The sequence below is a fragment of the Lactuca virosa genome, chromosome 1 (assembly GCF_052849685.1).
Source record: "Lactuca virosa cultivar CGN04683 chromosome 1, Lactuca_virosa_CGN04683_v6, whole genome shotgun sequence".
In the NCBI taxonomy this organism is placed as follows: domain Eukaryota; kingdom Viridiplantae; phylum Streptophyta; class Magnoliopsida; order Asterales; family Asteraceae; genus Lactuca; species Lactuca virosa.
In genome coordinates this window covers 69,764,150-69,788,070 of record NC_136426.1, presented here as the reverse complement: position 1 = coordinate 69,788,070, position 23,921 = coordinate 69,764,150, and the positions used below count along the sequence as shown (strand labels likewise).

The 23,921-nt window shown below is 34.8% G+C and overlaps 3 protein-coding genes across 3 annotated transcripts; 1 reads left to right on the top strand and 2 right to left on the bottom strand.

Annotated features, from left to right (window-relative positions):
• The first annotated feature begins 5,413 nt into the window (after nucleotides 1-5,413).
• LOC145105038 (uncharacterized) lies at nucleotides 5,414-7,233 on the top strand. The gene is made up of 2 exons (XM_079042177.1): nucleotides 5,414-6,486; nucleotides 6,570-7,233. The coding sequence occupies exons 1-2, from the start codon at nucleotides 5,513-5,515 to the stop codon at nucleotides 6,742-6,744; spliced, it is 1,149 nt and encodes a 382-aa protein (XP_078898303.1). The 5' UTR covers nucleotides 5,414-5,512; the 3' UTR covers nucleotides 6,745-7,233.
• A 258-nt stretch (nucleotides 7,234-7,491) lies between these two features.
• HSP60-3A (heat shock protein 60-3A) lies at nucleotides 7,492-11,170 on the bottom strand. The gene is made up of 17 exons (XM_079074904.1): nucleotides 11,025-11,170; nucleotides 10,907-10,928; nucleotides 10,591-10,722; nucleotides 10,362-10,521; nucleotides 10,091-10,266; nucleotides 9,921-10,016; nucleotides 9,737-9,841; nucleotides 9,542-9,628; nucleotides 9,343-9,432; nucleotides 9,174-9,254; nucleotides 9,022-9,090; nucleotides 8,763-8,936; nucleotides 8,590-8,689; nucleotides 8,388-8,491; nucleotides 8,199-8,304; nucleotides 8,018-8,096; nucleotides 7,492-7,739 (listed from the first exon to the last, which is right to left on the bottom strand). Exons 1-17 carry the CDS (start codon nucleotides 11,060-11,062, stop codon nucleotides 7,628-7,630), a joined length of 1,731 nt encoding a protein of 576 aa, XP_078931030.1. The 5' UTR covers nucleotides 11,063-11,170; the 3' UTR covers nucleotides 7,492-7,627.
• A 1,657-nt stretch (nucleotides 11,171-12,827) lies between these two features.
• On the bottom strand, nucleotides 12,828-19,292 carry LOC145144967 (protein HOTHEAD-like). The gene is made up of 6 exons (XM_079074902.1): nucleotides 18,934-19,292; nucleotides 17,492-17,903; nucleotides 14,429-14,739; nucleotides 13,941-14,326; nucleotides 13,279-13,847; nucleotides 12,828-13,173 (listed from the first exon to the last, which is right to left on the bottom strand). Exons 1-6 carry the CDS (start codon nucleotides 19,004-19,006, stop codon nucleotides 13,122-13,124), a joined length of 1,803 nt encoding a protein of 600 aa, XP_078931028.1. The 5' UTR covers nucleotides 19,007-19,292; the 3' UTR covers nucleotides 12,828-13,121.
• Between the last annotated feature and the right edge of the window lie 4,629 nt (nucleotides 19,293-23,921).

Here is a 23,921-nt window from a genome sequence, read left to right as displayed (position 1 = left end):
GCGGGCAACTTTCCTTGAGATTATAGTTTGCTTACGGAAGTAGCAAGCTGTGAAACTTGTTGCTCTAAGTTCTTCATGCTTGCTTTTGTTTCTTGTTGGAAAGCTTGTGTACTAGTTGCCAAACTCTTCACTATGTCCTCTAAGGACATACTTGATGAACCCGCTTGTTGAGGAGGCTGTTGTGGCTGCCTTGGCTGAAAGTTCTGTGGTGGAAAAGGTGGTCTTTGTTGGTATTGATGTGGTTGACTTGGTTGATAACTTCCCTGTTGATTTCCTCCCCAACCTTGATTGTTGTTCCATCTTTGATCACCCCGTGACTGCTCATATCCCCTTTGGTTTGACCCAGAATATCCTCCTAAAGCATTTGCTTCCGCATAATCCTCGTCTTGAAGTTGTGGGCACATATCGGTTGGATGCCCCACTTGAGTGCAAATACCGCACGGGCAGGGTGTGGGCTGCACACCTTTGTCTTTGGCTAGCATCATTACAACTTTTGTAAGCTCGGACAATTGAGCTTCAGTTTGAGGTGTTTGCACTTCCTTTACACCTCGGGGTGCATCCGTATACCATTCTTCATCATGGCTTGAATGTTTAGAATCTTCAGCCATATTCTTGATTAAGTTGCGGATTTCGGTTGGAGTCTTGTCGGGTAAAGATCCGCCACTGGAGGCATTTAGAAGTCTTCTTTCCATTGGAGTCATGCCTTCAATGAAGTATTGGAGGAGCTGGTATTCGGTGATTCCATGCTTTGGACATCGGGCACAAAGTTTCTTGAATCTCTCCCAATATGTGTGAAAAGCTTCTCTCTTGTGTTGCTTGATTCCAATGATTTCCCTTCGTAGGGATGAAGCTTTCATCTCTGGGAAGTATTTGTCCAAAAAGAGGCGTGCAAGATCTACCCAAGTAGTAACCGTCCTCGGTGGGAGGTCATAGAGTCAGTTTTTTGCCGCGTCTTGCACCGCGAAGGGGAATGCCCTTAGCTTAATTTGATCCTACGTGACATTGTGTGGCTTCATGCCCACGCACACAACATGGAACTCAGTGAGGAACTTGTGAGGATCTTCATTTTCTAGGCCTCTAAAGGTTGGAAGTAAGTGGATGAGCCCGAATTTCAGTTCTAGGTTGGTGGCTGCCGGATATCTGATACAAAGAGGTTGTTGAGTAACCTCTTGCCTCGACCATTGACGGAGAGTTTGCTCGGGTGGTGGATTTGGAGGTGGATTCCCTACATGGTTATCTCCCATGGTGTGAGTAGTGGTTGAAGTTTCTGTGGGTGTAGTGTTTGGGATATTATAAGTAGGTGAAGATGGTGGAGTGGTATTTTTGGGTGAGGATGGTTGAGATAAGAGTGAGAGGCTTTCTGTTTCGGATGCGGATACACTTGAGAGGGGTATGTCCTCCCAAATGTTAACGACTGGAGGGGTGGATGATGAAGATGTCCCGGAAACCGGTTGCCTCTTACGAAGCTTGGCTTGCTTCCGTATCCTCTTTGCAGTCCTCTTTATCTCTGAGTCAATTAGCAATGGTGTACCTGTACGGAAATATCTAGGCATAAACAATTAGTAACACCGTGTCCCCGGCAACGGCACCAATTTGTTAGGTGTGTCATACCCAACAAATAAAGGGGTACGATATACTCCAAAAGAATCCCACTATATTGCACTAAAAGGTAGTACAAGGCAAGCAGGGTCGATCCACAGAGACACGGGATAATTAGTCTATACCTCTTTGCGCAAGGGGGGTTTAGAATGCAATGATTAAAACAAACAATTAAAAACACAAGTAATCAACTAAAAGAGTGAATTAAATTCAGAAATGGTAAGGACTCCAACTCTATGTATGACAACTTAGCAATGTGATTCCAAGATAACATGATATTTGCTCAATTCTATCTAAGTTGGTACTTGAAAGTGTTAACAAGCTCTAACACTTCCCATTCACCACATTAGTTAACCAAAACAAGCTCTTTGATTAACCCTAACCTTACTAACCTAATCTAAACACGCTCTTAGAATTAGATTGAAAGATTGCATTAAATTTTATGTGAATGTTCCCAACAACACCCAATACTCCTCACAAGCTCGGGAGCGTAAGAGTGTGTGAATAAGATTTACACTAAATTCATTCAATGGAAATCAGTTTAGTGCTTGTTACTTGTTCAATTTCACAAAACAATTACGGATTTTGTAAAATAGATAACTTGAATGACCTAACCCTAATTCAAATGGCCAATAAGAATCACAATTAGAATCAAACATTCGATTAAAGCTAAATCAAATTCACTAGATAGAAATTAAGAACAAACATCGGGTCATATGATTGAAGTCACTACCAAGAAGTCAAAACATGAAATTGGAGAAACTAGGGTTCTAGCCACACATGGCTAGAACAAGATCACAAGAATAAAAGATGGAAATAATGTGCAATTACAACTTACAAATAAGAGAAATAATATTTCCAAATGATAAATGATCAAATCCTTGCAAAAACCTTCGAAATCCCTCTCAAAATGTGCTCTAACATGTTGTGTGTGTCCCCAAATGACCCAATTTCCGTAATATGAAAGATAGGAAAAACTGCCAAAAGTTGGTTTTTGGGTCGAACACGGCCCGTGTTAAAATAGGCTAAACTGACACGGCCCGTGTTCAGCAGCCAACACGGCCCGTGTTGATTTGCACTAAACTGACACGGCCCGTGTTCAGCATGGTCAACAGCTCCCATTTTGGTCAACACGGTCCGTGTTGATTTTGCAGTGTAAATCCAACACGGCCCGTGTACCCCTCTGACTCCGAATCCAAACTTGATTTTTTCAACTTTTTCGTTCTTCGCCCGATCATCCCGAAATCTTCACCAATGCTTCCCGGCACCTCCCAAAGCGCATTCCAAGCTCCGATTTACCTGAAAAAGACATGAAAGTGTGCAAATAAGGTTGTTCTAGAGACTAACATGAATATGATGAAATGCAAGAAAAAGGAAGAACAATTATGCTAAATAGATGCATGAAATGAGACTAAAAGGTGTGCAAAAAGGTGCACAAATTGCACCTAACAGGGCCGGTCCAAACGTATATGGGGCCCAGGGCGAAAAGAAAAAAGGGCCCCTCAAAGACAAATATAATAAAGATTAAAAAAAATATCATTTATTTTTCACTATAGACGTGCTCAATTAGCAATAAAAAGCAAGCCAAATTGTTTATCTTTTAAGTTAGTTTGAGTTTGAACCAACTTCACGCCCTAAAAAATATTTAGGTAATAATTTTTTTATAAATATATACTACATAGCCCAAAAATTTTGGGCCCTCTGGAGACGTGGGCCCTGGGCAGTCGCCCGAGTTGCCCACTGTCTGGACCGGCCCTGTACATGGTGTTCAAGTTTTTGATTATCCTGATACGTATTCGTGGGATTTAGATCTATTAGGGAGTTTTACTTTGCAGTTGACCAGATGTCATATTGATGATTGCATGTTGGTTAATGGGTACTATTAGACACGACGGTGTAAAATAGTCAATATTTTTATTTGACGAATTTCACTTGACAGACTCCCTACACGATTAAATGTGTCAAAAAGGGGGTAGATCTACATTCACTGATATGTCCAATGTGTGAATGTGTTACTAAAACAACATGTCATCGGTTTTTTCTATGTGAAGTAGTGGAAGAAGTTTGGAAGCTGGTGGCTCGATGGTGTAATGTGGTGTTTCCGTTGTCGGGGTCTGTTTCAGAATGACTTTCTTGGGTGGATGATGCACAGAGAATAGTGGTGGAAAAATAATGTTTGGAGGTGATTATTTTGAAAACAGTTTGAGTGTTATGGAGACATAGGAATTCGGTCTTGTTTGATAACAATCCAATTCGTAGAAACACCATTTTTGATTTTATATTTTTAAATTCTTTTAATTGGGTAAATAGTAGAGCTTCCAAAAAAGATGTTAGTTGAAATGCTTGGTTACATTCTCCTTTGTAATTAATACCTTGGTTTTTTTTATTCTAGTTTCTTGCTAGAATCCTTTGAATATTTAGTTGTTAAATAAAAGCATACATACACACACTTCTTGCATTGGGAGGGTTCTCTATCTTTAGCTTTTTATTTTCACAAACTTGCCCTAAATCTTTCCTAATAATAAATCCATTGGCCAACCATAATTTGGTCTAAACTACAAACTATGATTTGAATTTAAAGCATTTACCCAATCCTCCTCTATAATAACAACTATTAGTCCCAAAGTACACAGTATTATGCTATAAATATCAATCTTAGTTATTATTATTATTATTTTTGAAAGGCTAAATAATTTAATTAGAAAAGTTAGCAAAAAGATAACATATAATTACATAGGAATAAATAAAATCGAATTTAACATCCATGATACTTGACTAATATTAGTTCGTTTATTCCTAATAACAAACCAATTATAGGAATAGTCGATCAATCTAACAATCAACGAATTCATAGTCAATGTCTGTAAAAGCCGGAATGCTCATGTCACACCATTTCCCAATGAATCTCCATAGGTCCGACACCACTTTAAGAAAAACATGTGTGTTGTCTTCAATATCCGAATTGCAAATGCCACAAACAATAGTAGGAATATCCAAACCTTTTAAATCCAAATTTAACCTAGTAGGAAGTCTCTCTAATCGAAGAAGACGTCAATTGAATATATTTACTTTATTTAGAAGGAACTTGTTCCACCTTGTAGAAATGTTACTTTCCGGAAGAATAAAAACATCAATACCTCTTCTAACTTCCGCAACAGAAAAGTTATCGGTTAAACCAGAATTTCAAACCCGTTTATGATAAGAATTCGAAAATTGACATACGGAAAATAGTTCTTGTATCTGTTGACAATGTATAGCGGGAGTTCCAGTAATGATTGGCCTAGCCCAATCCCACTCCCATTCCCACTCAACTCCATTCCACTGTCACTCAATTCCACTAAACTCAATGTTTGTTATTCTTGATAACGCACAGACTTGATATACATTTTTTGCCTTGTTGTAATGAGTTATATTCCATGCACTGAGATACTCTTGTACGTTACAACGATTAAAATCGTTACATGCCAAAAAAAGGTAAAACTTATAAGCAAAATCGATACATCAACAAACCTTTTTTTTTTAAAATCTATTTGCGTATAATAATCATTAAAATTAGTTATATTTAATGATTTAAAAAATGAAGAAGTTGACCAAAGGAATGAGTAAAAGAGGTTACCGTTATTTTCGGGGAAGTATTTTATTTATAGTTTTAGCCACACACGTATTTAATAAAATAAAAGTAGAAAACAAAATAAAATAAAAGTCACGTGTTAACCAACCGTAATATCCACGTGGCACGATAAAACCGTTAGCCTCACCACCTCTTCTCTTCAAAAATAACCCCCACGCCACCCCCAATTGCTGCCGTCATTTTCTTTGCAATCAGAAATTTGTCTCCTTGTCCGGAACCTCCAATTCCTCCGGAGCCGCACCCGCGTCTCTTCTAGAAACTTTTTAAAATCAACACCCAATTATGACCAATAACCACAATCAAAACAAAATCATTAACCACCACCACCACCACCACAACCAACTCCTTCCGTCGCCGACCACCACCACAACCACCACCAACCGTTCCAATTCTTCCACCATCACCACCGCCCGTTCAAACTCCACCACCCAAGCGTGTGCTGCCTGCCGCTACCAACGACGGAAGTGCGCTCCGGACTGCATTCTCGCACCATATTTTCCGCACGATCGCCAGCGACAATTCCAAAACGCTCATAAATTGTTCGGTGTTAGCAACATTACGAAACTGATTCGTGATCTTGATCCTCCCCAAAAAGACGAAGCTATGCGGACGATTATTTACCAATCGGACGTCCGTGCGCAGGACCCCGTCGAGGGGTGTTACCGGATCATCCGGGAACTCCATCGCCAAATCGAATATTCTCGAGCCGAGCTCGAGATCGTTCTGCATCAGCTGGCAATTTGTCGAGCACATGCCGTGCAAAATCAAAACCAAAACCAAAACCTCCATCATCATCATGATCAGATATTAATCGATGGTGTAGATTGTGACATTCACCTCGTTAGCAATCCAGATGATCCACAGTTATACGACGATCTGGATACCGAAAACGTTAATCATCATCACAATCACGGACTTGATCTCGACCTGGGCCAAATAACGCAACAACAAGAACACGAAGATCATAATGTGCAAATTCACAATAATAATCATGATCAAGAGCAGTATATTTTGGGACAACAGAATTTGAACGATCAGGATGACGGTTGCGCAGATGATAACGTTGTGCAGCTCCAAGAGATAAATTCATGGGCGGCCACCATGAACAATTCGCCGCCGAATTCTTCCGCTATTTGCCTGGAGGTGAAGCCGCAGGTGGATGAATGTGAGGATTTCAAACCGCTTATGATCAACGAGATTCCGGATGGAGACAGACATGAATTTAAATTTGAATTCGATGAGATTAACGAACCCAGGTATGTATGTAATCTCTCCTCCATAACACCTGTTTACCTTTGAAAAATCAGTGTTATAATTAATAATCTGACTTGTGATACAGTGAGGAGACTCTTTTCAATGAAGGAAATCAGAAAGCGTTGAATAAAGAAGAGAATGTTTCATTCTTCACAAAAGAAGAAGAGAATGTAAATGTATCCTACCAACAACACAATGAAGATCATGATCTCAAGGGTGCTGCTACTTTGTTTACTCTCACAAATTGTAGCAGCTACTAACAAACAGAAAACACTCAGCAAAACAAGAATTTTATAGTGTTTTTGAGACCCATGTTCTTGCTTCTTCTCATTAGCATATATAGATACAGAAACATGAATAAGGATTGGGGAAGTTGATCTGGATCTTATTACATTAATCTTCCCAAATTCATATTTGAAAATCTTGAAGCAAAAAGAAGCAGATTTGGAAACTGCAATCAAGTGGAACAGCCATAAAAGGGTATGGAAATTCGAAGCAAAGCAAAAGAAATCTCGTAAGGCAACAGAGATTTTCACCAAAATGTAGCAGCAATGAAGAGGAAGAGACTGATAAGGCATGAAAATTGGAAGAGAGGGATATAAAATTACATAATAAGGAAAACTGGCGGAATTTTGATTCAAGAGGTAAGATGGAGACTCTAAGATAGACGATTTTGGATTTATATACTAGTATTTATTTAAGGCAGTTGTAATCAAACAATCTTTATTTTGTTTCAAGTTAGTTTTAAGTTGAGCTACATTTTCTTGTTTCTTTCCTTTTGTAATCACTTACGCATCTCCATGTATGCTCTGAAAGTGATTATGAGAAAATATAAATATATATATGCATGAGTGCATATATGATTTTGACATGGATTAAATAATGAGAAAATTAAGATATCACAGAAGGTTTTAAGAATGAAACAATACAGATAATATTAGATAGAGGCCAAGGTTATATAATGAATTCGTAACAATACTAGATAATATTATATAGAGGCCAAGTCATGATTCTGCAAAGACTCTATTTAGTATCAGTTGTAAAAAGTCAAATTATTAAAAAAAAATATTCAATGATAAAACATCAAAAATTGGTACATTTAATTTCAATATAACCCATTAATTGCCCCTCAAAATGTAAAAATCAGAATCCCATTCCCATATCATCCATGTTTGGCATACGATTTGCAAGTGGGTTTTTCTCTCCTTGACGATCCACAACAGTTGCCTCTGTGGTTGTTAACAATAACGATACACTGCATGCACCATTTCCACAACCACAACATATCAATTTGGGCTAAAACTATGACCAGATTACATTTTTGGTCCCCGAGTATATCTCATTTTTACAATTTAGGTCCCAAATATAATCATTTTCACTTGGTACAGGGACCAAAAACATTATAGAAACCTCAAAGGACCAAAACTGAAAAAACCAGCTATACTATTTCAGGGACCAAAATGGTAATTTTTTCTAATTAAATTTACTGATAACAGGTTAGAAAACACTCATTAAATGAAATAATAATTTTACCTGGCAGCATCTACTAAGGCTGTTCTCACAACTTTTAGAGGATCTATAATTCCAGCCTTCACCATATCAACATATTTCCCTGATTAAACACAAGAAGCAATTTTACAACTTATAATAAATCTTTTTTTATTGATCAATAAACAACACAGATTTATGCATAAAGTCATATTTTTTTATTTACCTTGAGCAGCATCAAATCCAAACTGAAGATCATTCTGCTCCAAAAGCTTGCCAATAACCATGGCCCCATCACCACCAGCATTTGAGACTATTGTGCATGTAGGTGCCTAGATGCCCAAAATCAATAAACATAAGATAAAACTCAAAAAGTATAAAAAACAGTCTGGAAACTGGATACTGGAAAGCAAACCTTAAGGGCGTTTTCGACAATTTCCACTCCTCTTTTTTGATCCGGGTTTGCAGTTTGAAGGGTTTTAAGAACCCTAGTAGCATGTAAAAGGGCAACTCCACCACCTATGATTTGCATTATATATATATTCAATTTCAAGGGTTTTTGTATCTCATATTTTTTATAAAAAAATAATACTATATGAGATACAAAAAGAACTTACCTGGAACTATTCCTTCTTCTACAGCTGCCCTTGTGGCGTTAAGAGCATCAGTAACCCTATCTTTTCTTTCTCCAACTTCCGCCTCACTAGCCCCTCCAACCTGGATTATATTTTATTTTTAATGGATAAAATTTAAAAAAAAAAAAAAAAGAACCAAATGGTTTAAAATATACCTTAAAGACTGCAACACCTCCTGACAACTTTGATAATCTCTCTTGTGCTTTCTCTTTGTCAAACATGGCAGAACTGTTCTCAATGGTTGACCTTAATTCCTCACATCTTTCTTCAATTTGCTTCTTATCACCACCACCATGTAGAATGATTGTATCATCAAGAGAAACAATAATCTAGTACACACACAAAAATTAAATCCTAAATACAAGGTTTAGTGTTGTGAGTTTTTTTTTTCAACAAAAAAAAATCAGCACAAACCTTTTTAGCTGTGCCAAGTTTGTCAAGCTGCACATCATTAAGGGTCAACCCACGTTCCTCGCTGATAACCTGAATATTTACGATATTACCCTTGTGAGTGCATAAAGATCAATGGTTATGAATGATTTAAAGAAGTTAGATGCTTCTCTCACCTCTCCTCCTGTAAGTACTGCTAAATCTTCTAGATTAGCTCTTCGGTTATCTCCAAAGCCAGGAGCTTTAATTGCACACACCTATGTGTAAAAAATAAAAATCGTTTCACTTGAATTCATCATGGAAATAATATGTAAGGGTATTAATGGTATTTAATATGACACTCACCTTAAGTCCAGCTTGTCGCTTGTTAATAATCAGCATTGCCAACAGATCACTTTCCAAATCTTCAGCCACAATTAACAGGGGTCTGTTTTTCTGTTCAAATAATTTAATTGGAAAGATAATAAAGTTAACAAGTGGTTAAAAGACGGGGAGCTTAATCCAATGTGTCACTGATCCACAGAGGTAGAAAAGACTTTTTTACCCCTAAAGCGAGCTCCAAGATTCTGACAAGTGAGTTCACGTCAGAAACCTTTTTGTCATGAATAAAGATCAATGGATGTTCTAATTCCTGCCTACATGCAAAAACAGACATGTCACTAATTGATGATTTTTGAGACAAATCATTAAATTTGATTAAACACGTTCTTCATGTATATAATTGATAGCTTATACATACACATTTTTGTGTCATAGTGTTTGTAACAAAATAAGGAGAGATGTAACCCCGGCCTAACTTCATCCCTTCAACAACTTCTAGTTCATTATACAAAGTATTACCATCCTGCAAGATTATTGAAGAATTAAATGTCAAAAAAAAAAAATCAATTATATTTATATGATTAAATAAAATTTTATCTTACAGCAACTGTAATGACTCCTTCTTTTCCAACTTTCTCCATGGCTCTTGCTATAAGTTCACCAATCTCACGCTCTCCATTGGCAGATATAGTGGCCACCTAATTCAATTTCAACAAAAACTCAGTTGTCAATTGCTTTTTAAGCATGAAGTATTTAAAGAAAAATATAAAACCTGTGTAATTTCTTCTGGTGTACTTATCATTACTGCTCGACTTTTTAAATCAGCTATAACAGCATCAACAGCCATATTAATACCACTTCTCAAATCCATAACATTTACACCTGCAGCTACAGACTTGCAGCCTTCAGTGAATATTGCTTGTGTCAGAACAGTAGCACAAGTTGTACCTGTAATGACATTGTATTTTATAAAATGAGAATTTGGCCTTTAACATAAAGGTTTAATAATTTAAATGGATACACATATGTTGACTTTGTTTTACCATCCCCAGCAGCAGAATTAGTTGCACTTGCAACCTGCTTTACTAGATTAGCACCAACGTTTTTAGCCTTTTCCTCAAAGTTGATGCTTTTGGCTACTGTGACACCATCTTTTGTGACTTTAGGACTTCCATGGCTTTGCTCAATGATCACATTACGCCCCTGATTGCAACACAAGAGTGTAAAAACGATTTTATTGGCGAAAAGAATATGGAGGCTGAAGAAAGCTACCTTTGGTCCCATTGTGACCTTTACAGCATCAGCAAGCTGGTTTACACCAAGCAACATGGCAGCACGAGCCCTAGATCCAAACTCGATATCCTTTGCAACATAGTTTCTGCTCCAAATGACTCTACCATGTACCTTCCAACATTTCCAATTATCCATGTCAATTAGTTCAACAGAATCACGATCGACAGCTTCAATGAATTAAAATAACGAACAGAGTGAAGCAACAACAACAACAACCAAACATTAAACCTCGCCATAGATTTGCCCTAGTTCGAAAACCTAACAAAACGGAGAAAAAACTGAACGGGATTCTTACCAGCTTCCTTGATGTGGATGACCTACATACAAATAATAATAAAATAATCAGCTCTTTTTGATTATCAATTAAGCTATGAATTATAAGTCAAGAAATGAATCGAAAGAAAGATGAATACTTGATCGAGGAAGTTAATGCTGCAGCGAACCGATACATGGCTGGTGAAAAGCCGAAAACAGAGTGGTGGGGATGTTGAAGCCAAAAACAAAGCGAACCGAATGAGTCTACAATCACTGTAAAATGAGTCCTAACCACGGGGGTTTTAAGAAAGTAGGGTTTAAGTGGAAGACGTTGAAGCCCGATCTATTCTGGTCAATTCTGGTCAAATATGGGGAAATCTATCAAAAAAAAAAAAAAAAAAGCTTGTGGTCTTGAATGTATCTTGATAAAGATGAGATCTATGTGCAATTGTTATGCACAAGAACGAGGAAATCTTAGATATGTACATTGCCATAATTAGGTAATGAGGACAAGGAAAGATGTCAAAATTGGAGGAATGTGTAAATGGAAGTTAAACTTCTAAACAAGATAATAATACTGAAATGATGATAATTATAATGATGGTGAGAGGTAAACTTGAACACCTATACAAAATAGTGCGAGGAAAGTATGATGTTATATTAGGAAAATGAAAATAATAACGATGGAAGGTGAAAATCTTGATGAAATAAATTGTGGTATTCGACAATGTTAAAGTAACCTAAAATGGTATAAGAAGTATTTCTAAGAGATAAAGTATAGTCTATAAGGTTGATAAATTGCTTGAATATGCATATTGCCAAAGTATGTTGTTAAAATGAGAAATTAATAGATAAAAATATTCATGACTTTTGAGGCGTATGGGATATCCATAACCTTGTGAAAGCATACTCGGCTCATGTGGATCTCACGCGAACCACGTGAGTTGGGCATTTTTTTCTTTTTCTTTTTAGACAATGTACTTGGATCATCTTGCACCCAAACATCCCAAACCCCTTTTTAAACCATTTTCAATGATTAATATATTTTAACAACTCCATTACACATGGATTAACACTCTTTTAACATCCCTAACATTCTTGGATTGTGGATTAAGCTAACCTTTTCAGTTTAGACATAAAACTTCATCAAAAGGGGTTCATAGACATCAAATGCAACGATGTCCACCAAAGACCAAAATGGGCAATCTAACTTCCTTTTAAAAGATAATATATGACTTATTAGGACACACAATGATTTCTTGAACTTCATTCCAAGTGAGTGTAATCCTTTATTTCTAGCAATGGAATCATCCATTCCCATTCCATAGTTCACATACATACAATTTCCAACTATTCTCCATAGAATCATTTTGGATTCATGGTCTCATAAATTGTAAGACAAAAACCATAGTTCAACTAGATTAATGAAGTTAAATAAGGGGTCAAATCGTTTCGTAATGGTCGTTTGAACTCAATCCACAATCATCCTCTTTGGAATGTCCAATTCTAAGGATCAAACTCTAGTTCATTCTAGGTCATCATTTTGACTTTCAGATTGAGATGCAAGAAATAATTTACCGTCTAATCTATGAAATATGATCACCATAATGTTTGGAACACAAGGTACAAATCATTCATGCTATAGTACAACTTGTTCATGAAGTTAGAGCTTGAATTACCCTAAATCTACACTTGGAGGTGAGATTCAACCATCTGTTAGCAAATGGTGACTATATGGTGTTGTCAAACACTAACCAATCATTAGAATCCAAACTAATACACTTATGATCAACAAAATTCATATTCCTCATGATTAGAAAACAAATCGAGCTATAATGAAGTTACATGCATGGCTTCATGTTTCATGGATTTGGAGCTTGAAGCATTTGATGTTGTCTCTCTAACATTGTATTCAAGCATCAAAATTTCAACAAGAACACAACTAAAATGTCAAAAAGTACTTAGAATACAAACTTGGTACCCAGCTTAAATATCAAAAGCACTTAGAATACAATAGGAGGGGAGAATTAAAAGTCTCAGAGTTAATATATATTCTACATCTCTCACAAAGAATGCAAGTAGGGGATTTGAAGTCGTTATCTTAAAGATATAATATCTAAAAGACCGATTCAAATACCATCAAACTAAATGTTTGATGCCTAATCCTTGCAAAGAATTTCTATTTTAATTAATTTTCACAAAATTAAAATAACATCAGCATCACGATCACCATTCCACATTGCATTAATTTATTTTCACGATCCTTCTTTTCGTAACCTTTCTCTTAAAATCTTCACTCCCATGTACCTACATTGCACAATACCCATTGGTTAGTACACATTTTTGTATACATAATATACAACAATTTAAATCAAACAATAACAATCTCAAAAAATAAATGCGTTATAGTACCTCCCAATCATCATAACAGTCGCTTGAGGATTGGTGCCAGGGGATTGCTCAAAAGTGGACCCATCGATGACTCGAAGCCTATGCACACCCATAACCTCATAATCATTGTTCACCACCTTGCCAACGTGGCACCCACCATGATAGTGCCATATGGTGATCACTGTGTCTTTACAAAATTGCTCGAGTGACTCTGTATCATTCGTGTGTCTAGGTATCAAGTTGACATTGGCAGTGACACTCATATTAAGCAGTTTGTTGACAGTTTCATTGTCACACTGAGTGAAGTTAAGGAAAGGTTTCGATCTCACGAGTTTCTCCATCATCCGGACTCCATTAACACAACTCCTTAAGTCGTCAGGGTGGCTAAAGTAGTTAAATACGACAGATGGGTTGTTGTCGACATTGGTGTTGATCAATTTCAGCTCCCCCTTTGACTTTGGGTAACCAATCTTTTCTAAGATGAAACCTCCATGAAATGCTTCATGTGGGATATCCTTTTTGTTTCTTTTGTACAATTCAATCGCTTCTTTTGTTCTTTTCTTCGGAGGAATGGTTGAAAGCTGTCCAATCTGTCACAAACAACACATAATATTATCAACCTACAACAAAGTCGCAAATTTTATCACTATCTATTGATACAAAATTTTGTAACACTAACGTACCTCAGCTGAAGTGATACCATGATGACAATGGATGCTATCCGAAGATTGACCATAACCACTACTGGCTTCAATAAACACACCCATTTTTGTAATCCCAACTGTTTCAATCAGTGACTGTTTGACAGGTCTATTAAAAGGAACATAAATGGCGTTCATGGGATTATCCGACATGTTTTTCCCAACAAATTCGTTGTCATGCACTACCGAAATGTTTAGTTTCTCAAGATCATCTTTTGGCCCTATCCCACTAAGCAATAACAGTTGAGGACTCCCAATCGCTCCACTTGTAACAATAACCTCACTTCCACGCTTCCTAGAAATAAATGCTTCATGTAAGTCCCCATTTTCGTCTTTAAAAACCACCCCAATCGCCCTTGGTTTCTTCCCTACATTTGACAAACAAAAGATGTAAATAAACATGCATTACTTGCTATAAAAAAAGTTTAACATATATAAAATTTTTAGTTTCATTTGTGTAATGTGTATACCATTTGTGTCGAATGTTACTTTTTGAACTCGTGCATGAATTAACACGTCGAGGTTTTGAGGGTTTGCAGAAGATAGTAACTCAGCAGCAGTGTGTCGACGACCATATTTATCAAAAATGGTCCCACCAACCTTTGTACCATACAAATGGTCATATGTGAACCCATTATTGGGTGAAACACCGACATCCAAAAGTCCATCGCGAACTGCTCTTTGCCATGGTTCGAAAACGGGTTCGTGAACAATTTGCTTCTCGACCCATGGGTATGATTCATTCACCAATTTTGCATCCCATCCTACGCTCTTAACATAACTACAAAGAAAAAAATGATTACAAAGTATAAAAAAAGGGAAGTTTAATTTTCCTAATTGTTTTTATTTTTTGATCATACAATCATCCGTTTTGAAAAATGAAACACAAGAGCTGATTTTGTAACTGTTATTTTAAGTTATATGTTAACAACTTTTATGAAATTGGAAATAAAAATCTGATAGGTTTGATGGATTTTGAAAACAAGAGGGGTAAGATAGGAAATGAGGAAATGATTTGCTCAGTAACATTGAAGTGAATTGGTACAAATGGGTCCGAAATAAATGTATAATCCATGTGTCACATGTCACTTTTAATGTTATATTTTGTCTTTTGATGATTCATCATTGATCACCTACCCACTACCCGCTCCTCATAATAAATATTGACGGGTGGAGGACAGGAGGAGGGACCTCACATTCACATAGCATTTATTTTTTAAATTGAAATTTTGCTTCTTTTCTTTTAGATTTTCGATTGTTTTATATAAACGCAACATCTATAACTAAATTCAGTATAAAATGAATTCAATGACCGTAACCAATCGATAATGAAAGAGATAAATGGGACCATTGTTTTTCCAAATGTTTATAATATAATGATTGTTGTTAGAACGAAATGGGTAATGATAACAAAACAAATAAATAAGACATTTACACCTATTTGTTTAGATAATATTTCCATGAATCACACTAGCGCACTACATCAAATATAAAGATTCTATACATTTCCCTCTCCACAATTCACAGAAATATATATATATATATATATATATATATATATATATATATATATATATATATATATATATATATATATATATATATATATATATAAGATTTTCTTTAAATATACTCAACGTGCAAATATGCAAAAAAGATATGTCAAAACAACTAATTGTTATAATAGTATATATGCCCACTCCTCCCTTAGAAAGTATAGATAAAAAAAAATTGATGTTTTCTTTGTAACTTTTTCCCCACAAAAAATATAGAATGTATATACAATAATATAAATAAACATTCCCATGTTCTTTTTATTTAAGCATTTAAAGGCTTAAAATAAAGATTTTTATGATGAACATTATCACATTAATAATTCCAATACCTGGTGTCCATGACTTGTGCATGTATTGTGTCCCTTGACGATGATGATTGTGATAGTATTGATAATGATGATGTATTTAATATATGAATCGATCAAAAGATACCGTAAAAAAGATTGTACATAGAAAGTATTTTTTAGGCAATAACATTTTAACTTTTTCTTTATTACTATATTTTACTTTATTACTATTTTCTCTTATACAATAAATTCGATCTCTTATCAAGTTATGCATACCTAAATCAGTAAAATTTTAATGACCATGAGTCCATGACATTAACATATTTTGTAAGATTGGTAACCAAAATTAGATTAATTTGAAATTAAAGTGGTGATGAAAAACTATATATAAATTTTGAAAGTAGTGGTAAATGAATGATATAATATTATAATTGTTGCTAGAAAGTAAATTCTGAAAAATAAAAAAGAAATTAAATTGTTTCCTATCTTTTATGCCTACAAATATTCATACCCATTAAAATTATAACATGTGTCACTATTCCATATTTATTTACCTATCTCATTAAAAGTATATTAGGAATATATAAAATTAAATTAAATTGAATGGTGGAATGATGACACGTGTCATAATATTAGTAGATATAAATATTTATAGGCACAAAAGACAATTTAATTTCTCAAAATATAAATAAAGCTTTTAATACGTTTGGTAAAAGTCATATGTATTTTTTTTTTCCTGAAACAGCGTTTGGCAAAGGCAGGAAAAGCAAAAAAAAAAAAAAAGAAATTAGTGAGTAGGTGAAATGTTACAAAAAAAAATGCATCGATATGGTGAAATAAGTGAGTAGGTGATAAAATTCGTACGTGTTACTAAAAAGTAAACAATAAAAAGTAAACTTTAAGCGTACATGATGATGGATGGACATGGATGCTTGTTATTAATGCACAGAACCACCACTACTTTCAAAACACGTATCATGGAATTTAAATAGAAACTACCTACATTTGAATCATATTTTATTATTGACCGATTAAATGACTTACACATAATTGAAAAGAGAAATTAAACTCCTACATTGAAAATCTTTCAAAAAGAATTGTCTTATTATTTAAAATATATTTGAAATACTAGTATTATTTTGGTTGTTGGTTTATAAGTTAACTGATAAAAATAATATTAGAAAAAAATAATATTTGATAAACTAGCTTTATATATAAAAGGACTTAAAAAATATTTAAAAAAAATATGTTTTTATAGTTAATTAAAGATATATTTAAAAATTTAGTTTTTTGTTTGAAAAATTAGTCTAAATAGGTTTCTAAAAATCAGGCTAAGTTATTTTTTGAGTTGCTAAAAATAACAAAAAAAAGTCGATAAATAAACTAGCACCCCAAATTAAAGTCGATAAATAAACAGCCTTAATAATATAATGTTCTTAATAATATAATGTTTGTAATCATATTAAATGCATCAATTATTTATAAAATAAAAAACGTATTAATATTATATTAACTCATCACCCAACCTCCGGCCTGTCATTCTGTCAATTTTTCTCAATACACATCTTAGATGATTCGAAAAAAAAAAAAAACTTTGTTTTCAAGATTGAACAATTTTGAATGCTTCTTTAGTTCTTTAATTGTTTAAGAGCTTGTTTAAAAAAAGGAAGCTTGATTAAGAGAGTTGTACCTTGTGCTTGCTCGGGTGTAAAATCCTGCGTTGATGGAAGTACCACCACCCAAAACCCTAGCTCTTGCATTGAAGACTCCATCATTTGACACAAAGTATTGTGAAGCAGAAGAATCAGAAGTGTCGGCAAGGGTAAGATGGAAATTTGACAAAAATGAGACATTCCTATTCGCAAAAGGGACACCACCCCTTTCAAGTAAGAGCACCCGATAGTTTTGAGACAATGTGGCTGCTAATGGACACCCTGCAGAGCCACCTCCGACAACAATGTAGTCATACTCCTCCTTTTTTCCTCCGCCGTTGGATGGGATTGACTTTGCCGATGACGACGGTGGTGATGGTGATGATGATGATGAGAATGAACTCGATGGTCGGATGAAGGGGTACTTGGTTTGCCAGGGTATCTTATCACCTGGATTTGATCAGAAAGGAAGATTACTATTTTGCCATTGACTATATATGCATATTTTTCGGATATGCCAACTTTTGTCACAAAAAGTTACATTTTTGGACAAACATATATCCGAAATAATATGACATAAAAATGTGCGAAAAGATTAAGAAATTGTGATTTGTAACAGTGGTTGTGTACGAAAAAAGATTGCATTTTTGGACAAACCCATAGATAAAATGCGATAAAATGATATTTTTTTTTGTTCCAAAAGCTTGAATCTTTGAAAACAAATCAAGAAATGCAATGGATTTGTTTTATTTATCTTGACTATTCAAAGATCGAACAGTTGAAATACTTTATATGAAACTATCATATCAGCAGTATTACGGGAATGTAGTGAAGGCTCATTCTATTTCTCGGTTTATGTAGTGAAGGCTTCAACTATTAAAGATCGAACAGTTGAAATACTTTCTAGAGAGGAAAGTTTCAAGCTTTTGGGTTTCTACCATTTTAACTACAACTACCCACATGTTAATATCTATATATATATATATATGGATCTAAATAATGTTTTATATCAATATGTGCGTGTATGTTGAAATAAAAACCGTAAATTTTTCCAACTTAACAGCAATTAATATCCAAAGAAATTAATCTTTTTCCCCGATCAAGGCTCGACCTTTTGTGCCAAAAAGTTGAAGCCTTCACTACATAAACCGAGAAATAGAATGAGCCCATAACAAGAAAACACACATACTCTACTAGAAAATTGAAGGACAAATGCGACACCATCCGTCACTAATACCCTTTAAATTTAGAGTTGTAAACAAAAGCTTGAAACTTTCCTCTAGAAACCCGGAAACTAAATGAGCTAAAAACAAGGCATAATTAAAGGAAATGAATTAAGATAGTATATATATATATATATATATATATATATATATATATATATATATATATATATATATATATATATATATATATATATATATATATATATATATATAGAGAGAGAGAGAGAGAGAGAGAGAGAGAGGAAAACAAGAACCTTGAGAGAGGGTGAGTAGGGTGGCAAGAAACAGAAAGAGAGAGAGCTTGTTGTAGTTGATGATGAATGCCATTGGAGAAGGAGACACTGCACCACCTCCAAATCTGAATTTGAGTTGTGTGGCAAACTGTGGTTGGTGTTGTTGTGTGTGCAAAGTGCAAACACACCCTGCCTCTTACATTCAAATCATCACTCACTCATACCCTTATATAATACCTCAACTCTATGCATATACAACTGTAAAATATATGATTAATATTAAAAAGGAGTCACTTATGGTTGAGCTACAAGAATTATATTCTATAGAGTTGTATTAAGAGAGGAATTATGGCATCAATAATGTGAAGAAGGAGATAAAGGAAGAAGAGAGCAATAAATGAGGGAGAAACTGCACCACTGGTGAAGAGGAGAGCATTTAATGACCGCTCCATCTTCCTCCTACTACACACATATTATGAAATATGAATCAATGTTTACAGATGAGTTCGGTATGGATGCAATCATGGCCGTTGGATTTAATGCAAGCTTAGAAAGTTTATAATAATGAGTCAAATTTTTTACTGAGTTATTGAAGTTCGAGATACTACTACGACGTTGAAACATATAACAGTTCAACACTTCAACTTTTGAGTTTATGAAAGCTATCTACTCGAATTATTAATTATGGGCTTACTTTTGACCTCTATATGGATGCATTCTTATTGCAACCTTATGGTCTAGTTTTGACATATATCTTTGAATTCAAGTTTAAATTTGATTCTTTTTGTTTTGGAGGAAATGTGAGGTTTCATATGTGTATCACTTTGGGATTTCGTGTTGAATCAAAGTAACACTTTAACAACCAACTAAAAGCGATGAACAATTAACTGGAAATAGTGGGAATAGAAAGAATGCTATTTTTTTGGGGGTTGGCCGGTTGTAATTTGCAAAGAAGTATCCGAAACTAATGTGTCGTGATTCTATTAAAGATTTTTTTTTTTACTTTGTACAAGAGTAGACAAATCACTCCAATCTTTCCTTTGAAAAGCTTGGAAAGTTAGCACCGAAAAAAGATGTCTCTAATGGCTCACATTCAAACTCTAGAACTAGAAGACAATTGAGGAGAGAGGAGGAGAAGAAAATTTTGTTCATATACTTCTAGGAAAGAATAATCACGAAAATCCTAACCCAAGGGATCCTATTTATAGTTTAGGTAACTTAGAGACAAAACAAGATTTAGATGAATTTAATCTCATTCCAAATCATTTCCTTATATGCATCCAAGAGGCTTCTAGAAACTCCAAGGACGCTCCCAAAACCGCCTTCCTTTGGACGGTTCTAGAATTGTCTCTTTTGTTCAACTATTGAACAATTACAATTCACTCATTGCACCTTTAATTAATTCTGAATTAATTTCAGATTAATTCTAATTAATAATTAATCAAGTCTAACTGATTTTACATTAATTTACTAATCATATCAATTAACAAATCAATTATTTTAACAATTGATCTCATATTAATTTATAAATCACATAATAAATTAACATATAAATTTTCTATTACCAATTAATATATATTAACCACATAATATATATTAACAAATCATTTTCCGTAATTTCCAATTAGTTTATTAATCATATAATAATCTAATAAATTATATTCTCTCTACAAATGTCATTCTAACCAAGTTCTAGTTATGAGGACAACCCAAAAAGGATTTTGTTTCTAATTACAAAAATAACTAATTTAGTTAATAGCTTAGACACCTTAATCCAACAGTCTATCACTTGGATAAGTCTGTAACTACAATTGCAAGTATAGACCTTGAACTAAACAAAAAATAGTGTTTTCTGAAGCCATTGTCGAACTCTGATTCAAATCAAACGTTGGCCCTAAGATAAGTGATCAACTATTCCTTCGATCTACAAGATATCATATGAATAGAGTCATGGATTAAATGATCAAACTCATGCTCATTTGTTTTGTTTCTCGATTTCCCGATTTGTGATCAATTTTCAGACTACAAAACTGAACACATCAATTCAGTCTGGACAAGACCTGGTTATTATAGATCAACTCAAATCAGAGAGGGGTCCACATATATCGTTTTTCCTGTTAGGGCAAAAGGAACGAATTACTTTGACTATATAGTCATACAATTTATATATCGAATCACACATGGAATAACTCTTTATAACATCCAGTTACGAGATGCGTTTAAGCAAACCAATGCACAACTGATCTATAAACTATGAACTATATATCTCCGCTTTAAGAATAGAATATATTATCGTCTTAGAATTACTTGTGATTGAATCCATGAAGTAATCTCTAAGCGTGAGTTTATCCAATACTTAAAATCTCTATTTTCAAAGTACTCATGAATATTGTAGCAATTCCAGATGCAATGTCTTAACGTTAACTGACAATCTATAATCAATTCACGACAGTTTTAATTCACTACCTACTTCCAAAAGTATAAACAACTACATAATTTTGAATAATATTAAAATTACCCGGGGAAGTAAAACATGCAAAGTGAAACACAATAATAAATTAATTGACTATGGTATCATACCCATTGATTATAAATAAATCTTTATTATTTAATCACCATAATAATCATACCCGGAAACATACTATCATACAATTCCTAGGGCTAACCCCCGGGTCTTCCTACCATACATAAACTAAATGGGTCGGCATTGTGGCCGTAGACCCATGCACACAGTGAGGAGACTCACCTCGCACTGCTGAAACCCTGCTGATACTCCTCCGGCTGTTATTTGGCAATTCCCCGAACTGCTACTCCTTAGGCTCTCCGAGCTATCAATACCAAAATATCACTTAGTCCAAAACAATAATCCTCCTTTGGGTAAAATGACCATTTTACCCCCTAGTCCAACTTGGTCCATAATTAAGGCCCAAACCATAACATATAAAGGCCCAACACTAGGTAGGTTTCCCAAGCCCACTAGTGGCCCACTAATGGCCCAATTTGCTAAATTGGACCCAATCCCTCTAATGGGCCTCACCCTAAGCCCAAACTGATGGGTTTTGCGCATTCTAACACTCCTAAGTGTACATGCAACCCTATATACCTTGGATCTATGTTTTCTCTATTATACATGCAATTATGAACTTTCCAAGGTATTACCCTATCTAGCATACAATACTTGATACTTGGGTAATCAAATGGATAGAATACATACCTTTGTTTGATGTAGCTTGTCTCCATGAAGCTTGAGTGCCTAGTGCCCCAAGTGTGACACCTCAAATGGTTCACACAACACCAAATGCACATGGAATGACTTGAGAGAAATGGAACACTCCTTGAAATCGTCTAGCCCTCATATTCACACATTAGTGCACCATTTCTTGAGCCATGGGATTCTTTTATATGGTGGCTATTAGGGTTACACCATGTAACTCATAACTTTACCCATTCCTTATGCTCCATGGATTTTAACCTCCATGGAGTATCCATGGGTCACCCCATGGACTTAGTCCAACATAAGAAATCTTGGATCACAAGCCCATATATATAAGAATGAATGATTTACACAATCAACCCATATATTTAATTAGTCTCCTTTTGATCACTTAATTAATTCCAAATTAATTCTTGATCAATACTAATTAAATAACCTTATTAATATATTAGAACTTATAATATATTAACCAACCTTAAGTGTTATTTCTCTCATTATAGTCTATCCAAATGCATGATGCCATGCAACCCAAATGGACCATGCCGGGTCGGGTCAAGTCTTACCAATTATAGTTATGGACTTAGACATTAATCCAACAGTCTCCCACTTGGATAAGTCTAAAACTATTATTGCGTATGACTTCAGGAACCGATCATCAATCGTAGCTCTCAAAAGCTTTTGTCGAACTCTGACCTTGTCGATGAACTCTGACCTTTGTCAATGACTTGTCCATTAGATAAGGGATCATATATTCCTCCATTCTAGATATCATATGGACTAAGACATGGATTATCAATCATTCTCTCTGTCCATTTGTTGTTTCCCGATTTCCGATTCATGATGACTGACTAATTGAACAAATCAAATCAGTCCTGGCTTGGCCAAGCACTCACATGTATCATCTTTAAATCATCGAGGGGCCCACATATATCGCTTTTATCCCGAAGGTAAAAGGAATGGATAAACTTCGACTCATATGGCTTGTTCTACTACTTGTTGAATCATACACAAAGGCACGTTTTATAACATCGAGTTACCGAATGCGTTTTCGTGCAATCAATGTACAACCAACTCATAGTAACAACTCATATCTCTAGGTTTGAAGAATATAAGATATTATCGTCTCATGATCACTCGTGATAAAATCCATGAAGTGATTCAAATGAGCGCGGGTTGAATCCAATACTCAGAACTTATGAGCACTCATGAGTGTTGTAGCACCACTTTGTCCACCAACTTGGACCTCTACAAACCAACCCATGACAGTCTTGATTCATATCTACTTCCAACATATGACCGACTGTGGATGGTTTGAATAACTTAATCATTCAGGAAGAGCGACTTAGTTATTCTGGAAGTCAAAACATGCAAAGTGAAACACAAGAATAAATGAATCAAATATGGTATCAAACCCTATGAATATAAATAAACACTTTTATTTATCACCATACTGATTACTCATTATTCATTGTTTCGGTTTTATCAACTTTATACTTGAATTAAAAACACTAGTTGTCCCATGCTCCAAGCATGTACACTATGTTTTTCTTAAACAATAGCTTTGCCATACACCAAGTATGCACTCTATGTTTGTCTATGATCCTTACTTTGTGAAATAAACCAATTGAACATAATTTCAATGATTCTAATTTCACACTCCCAAATCCTTATCGAAAAATGTGAGAATTTCAAATTCCTATCATTTATCGAAATCTGTTTAGATTTTAAACTTATATGCACTGACCCTCCTGTAATGAATATGTACAAAGTCACAAAGACTTGTCAACAGTCATTA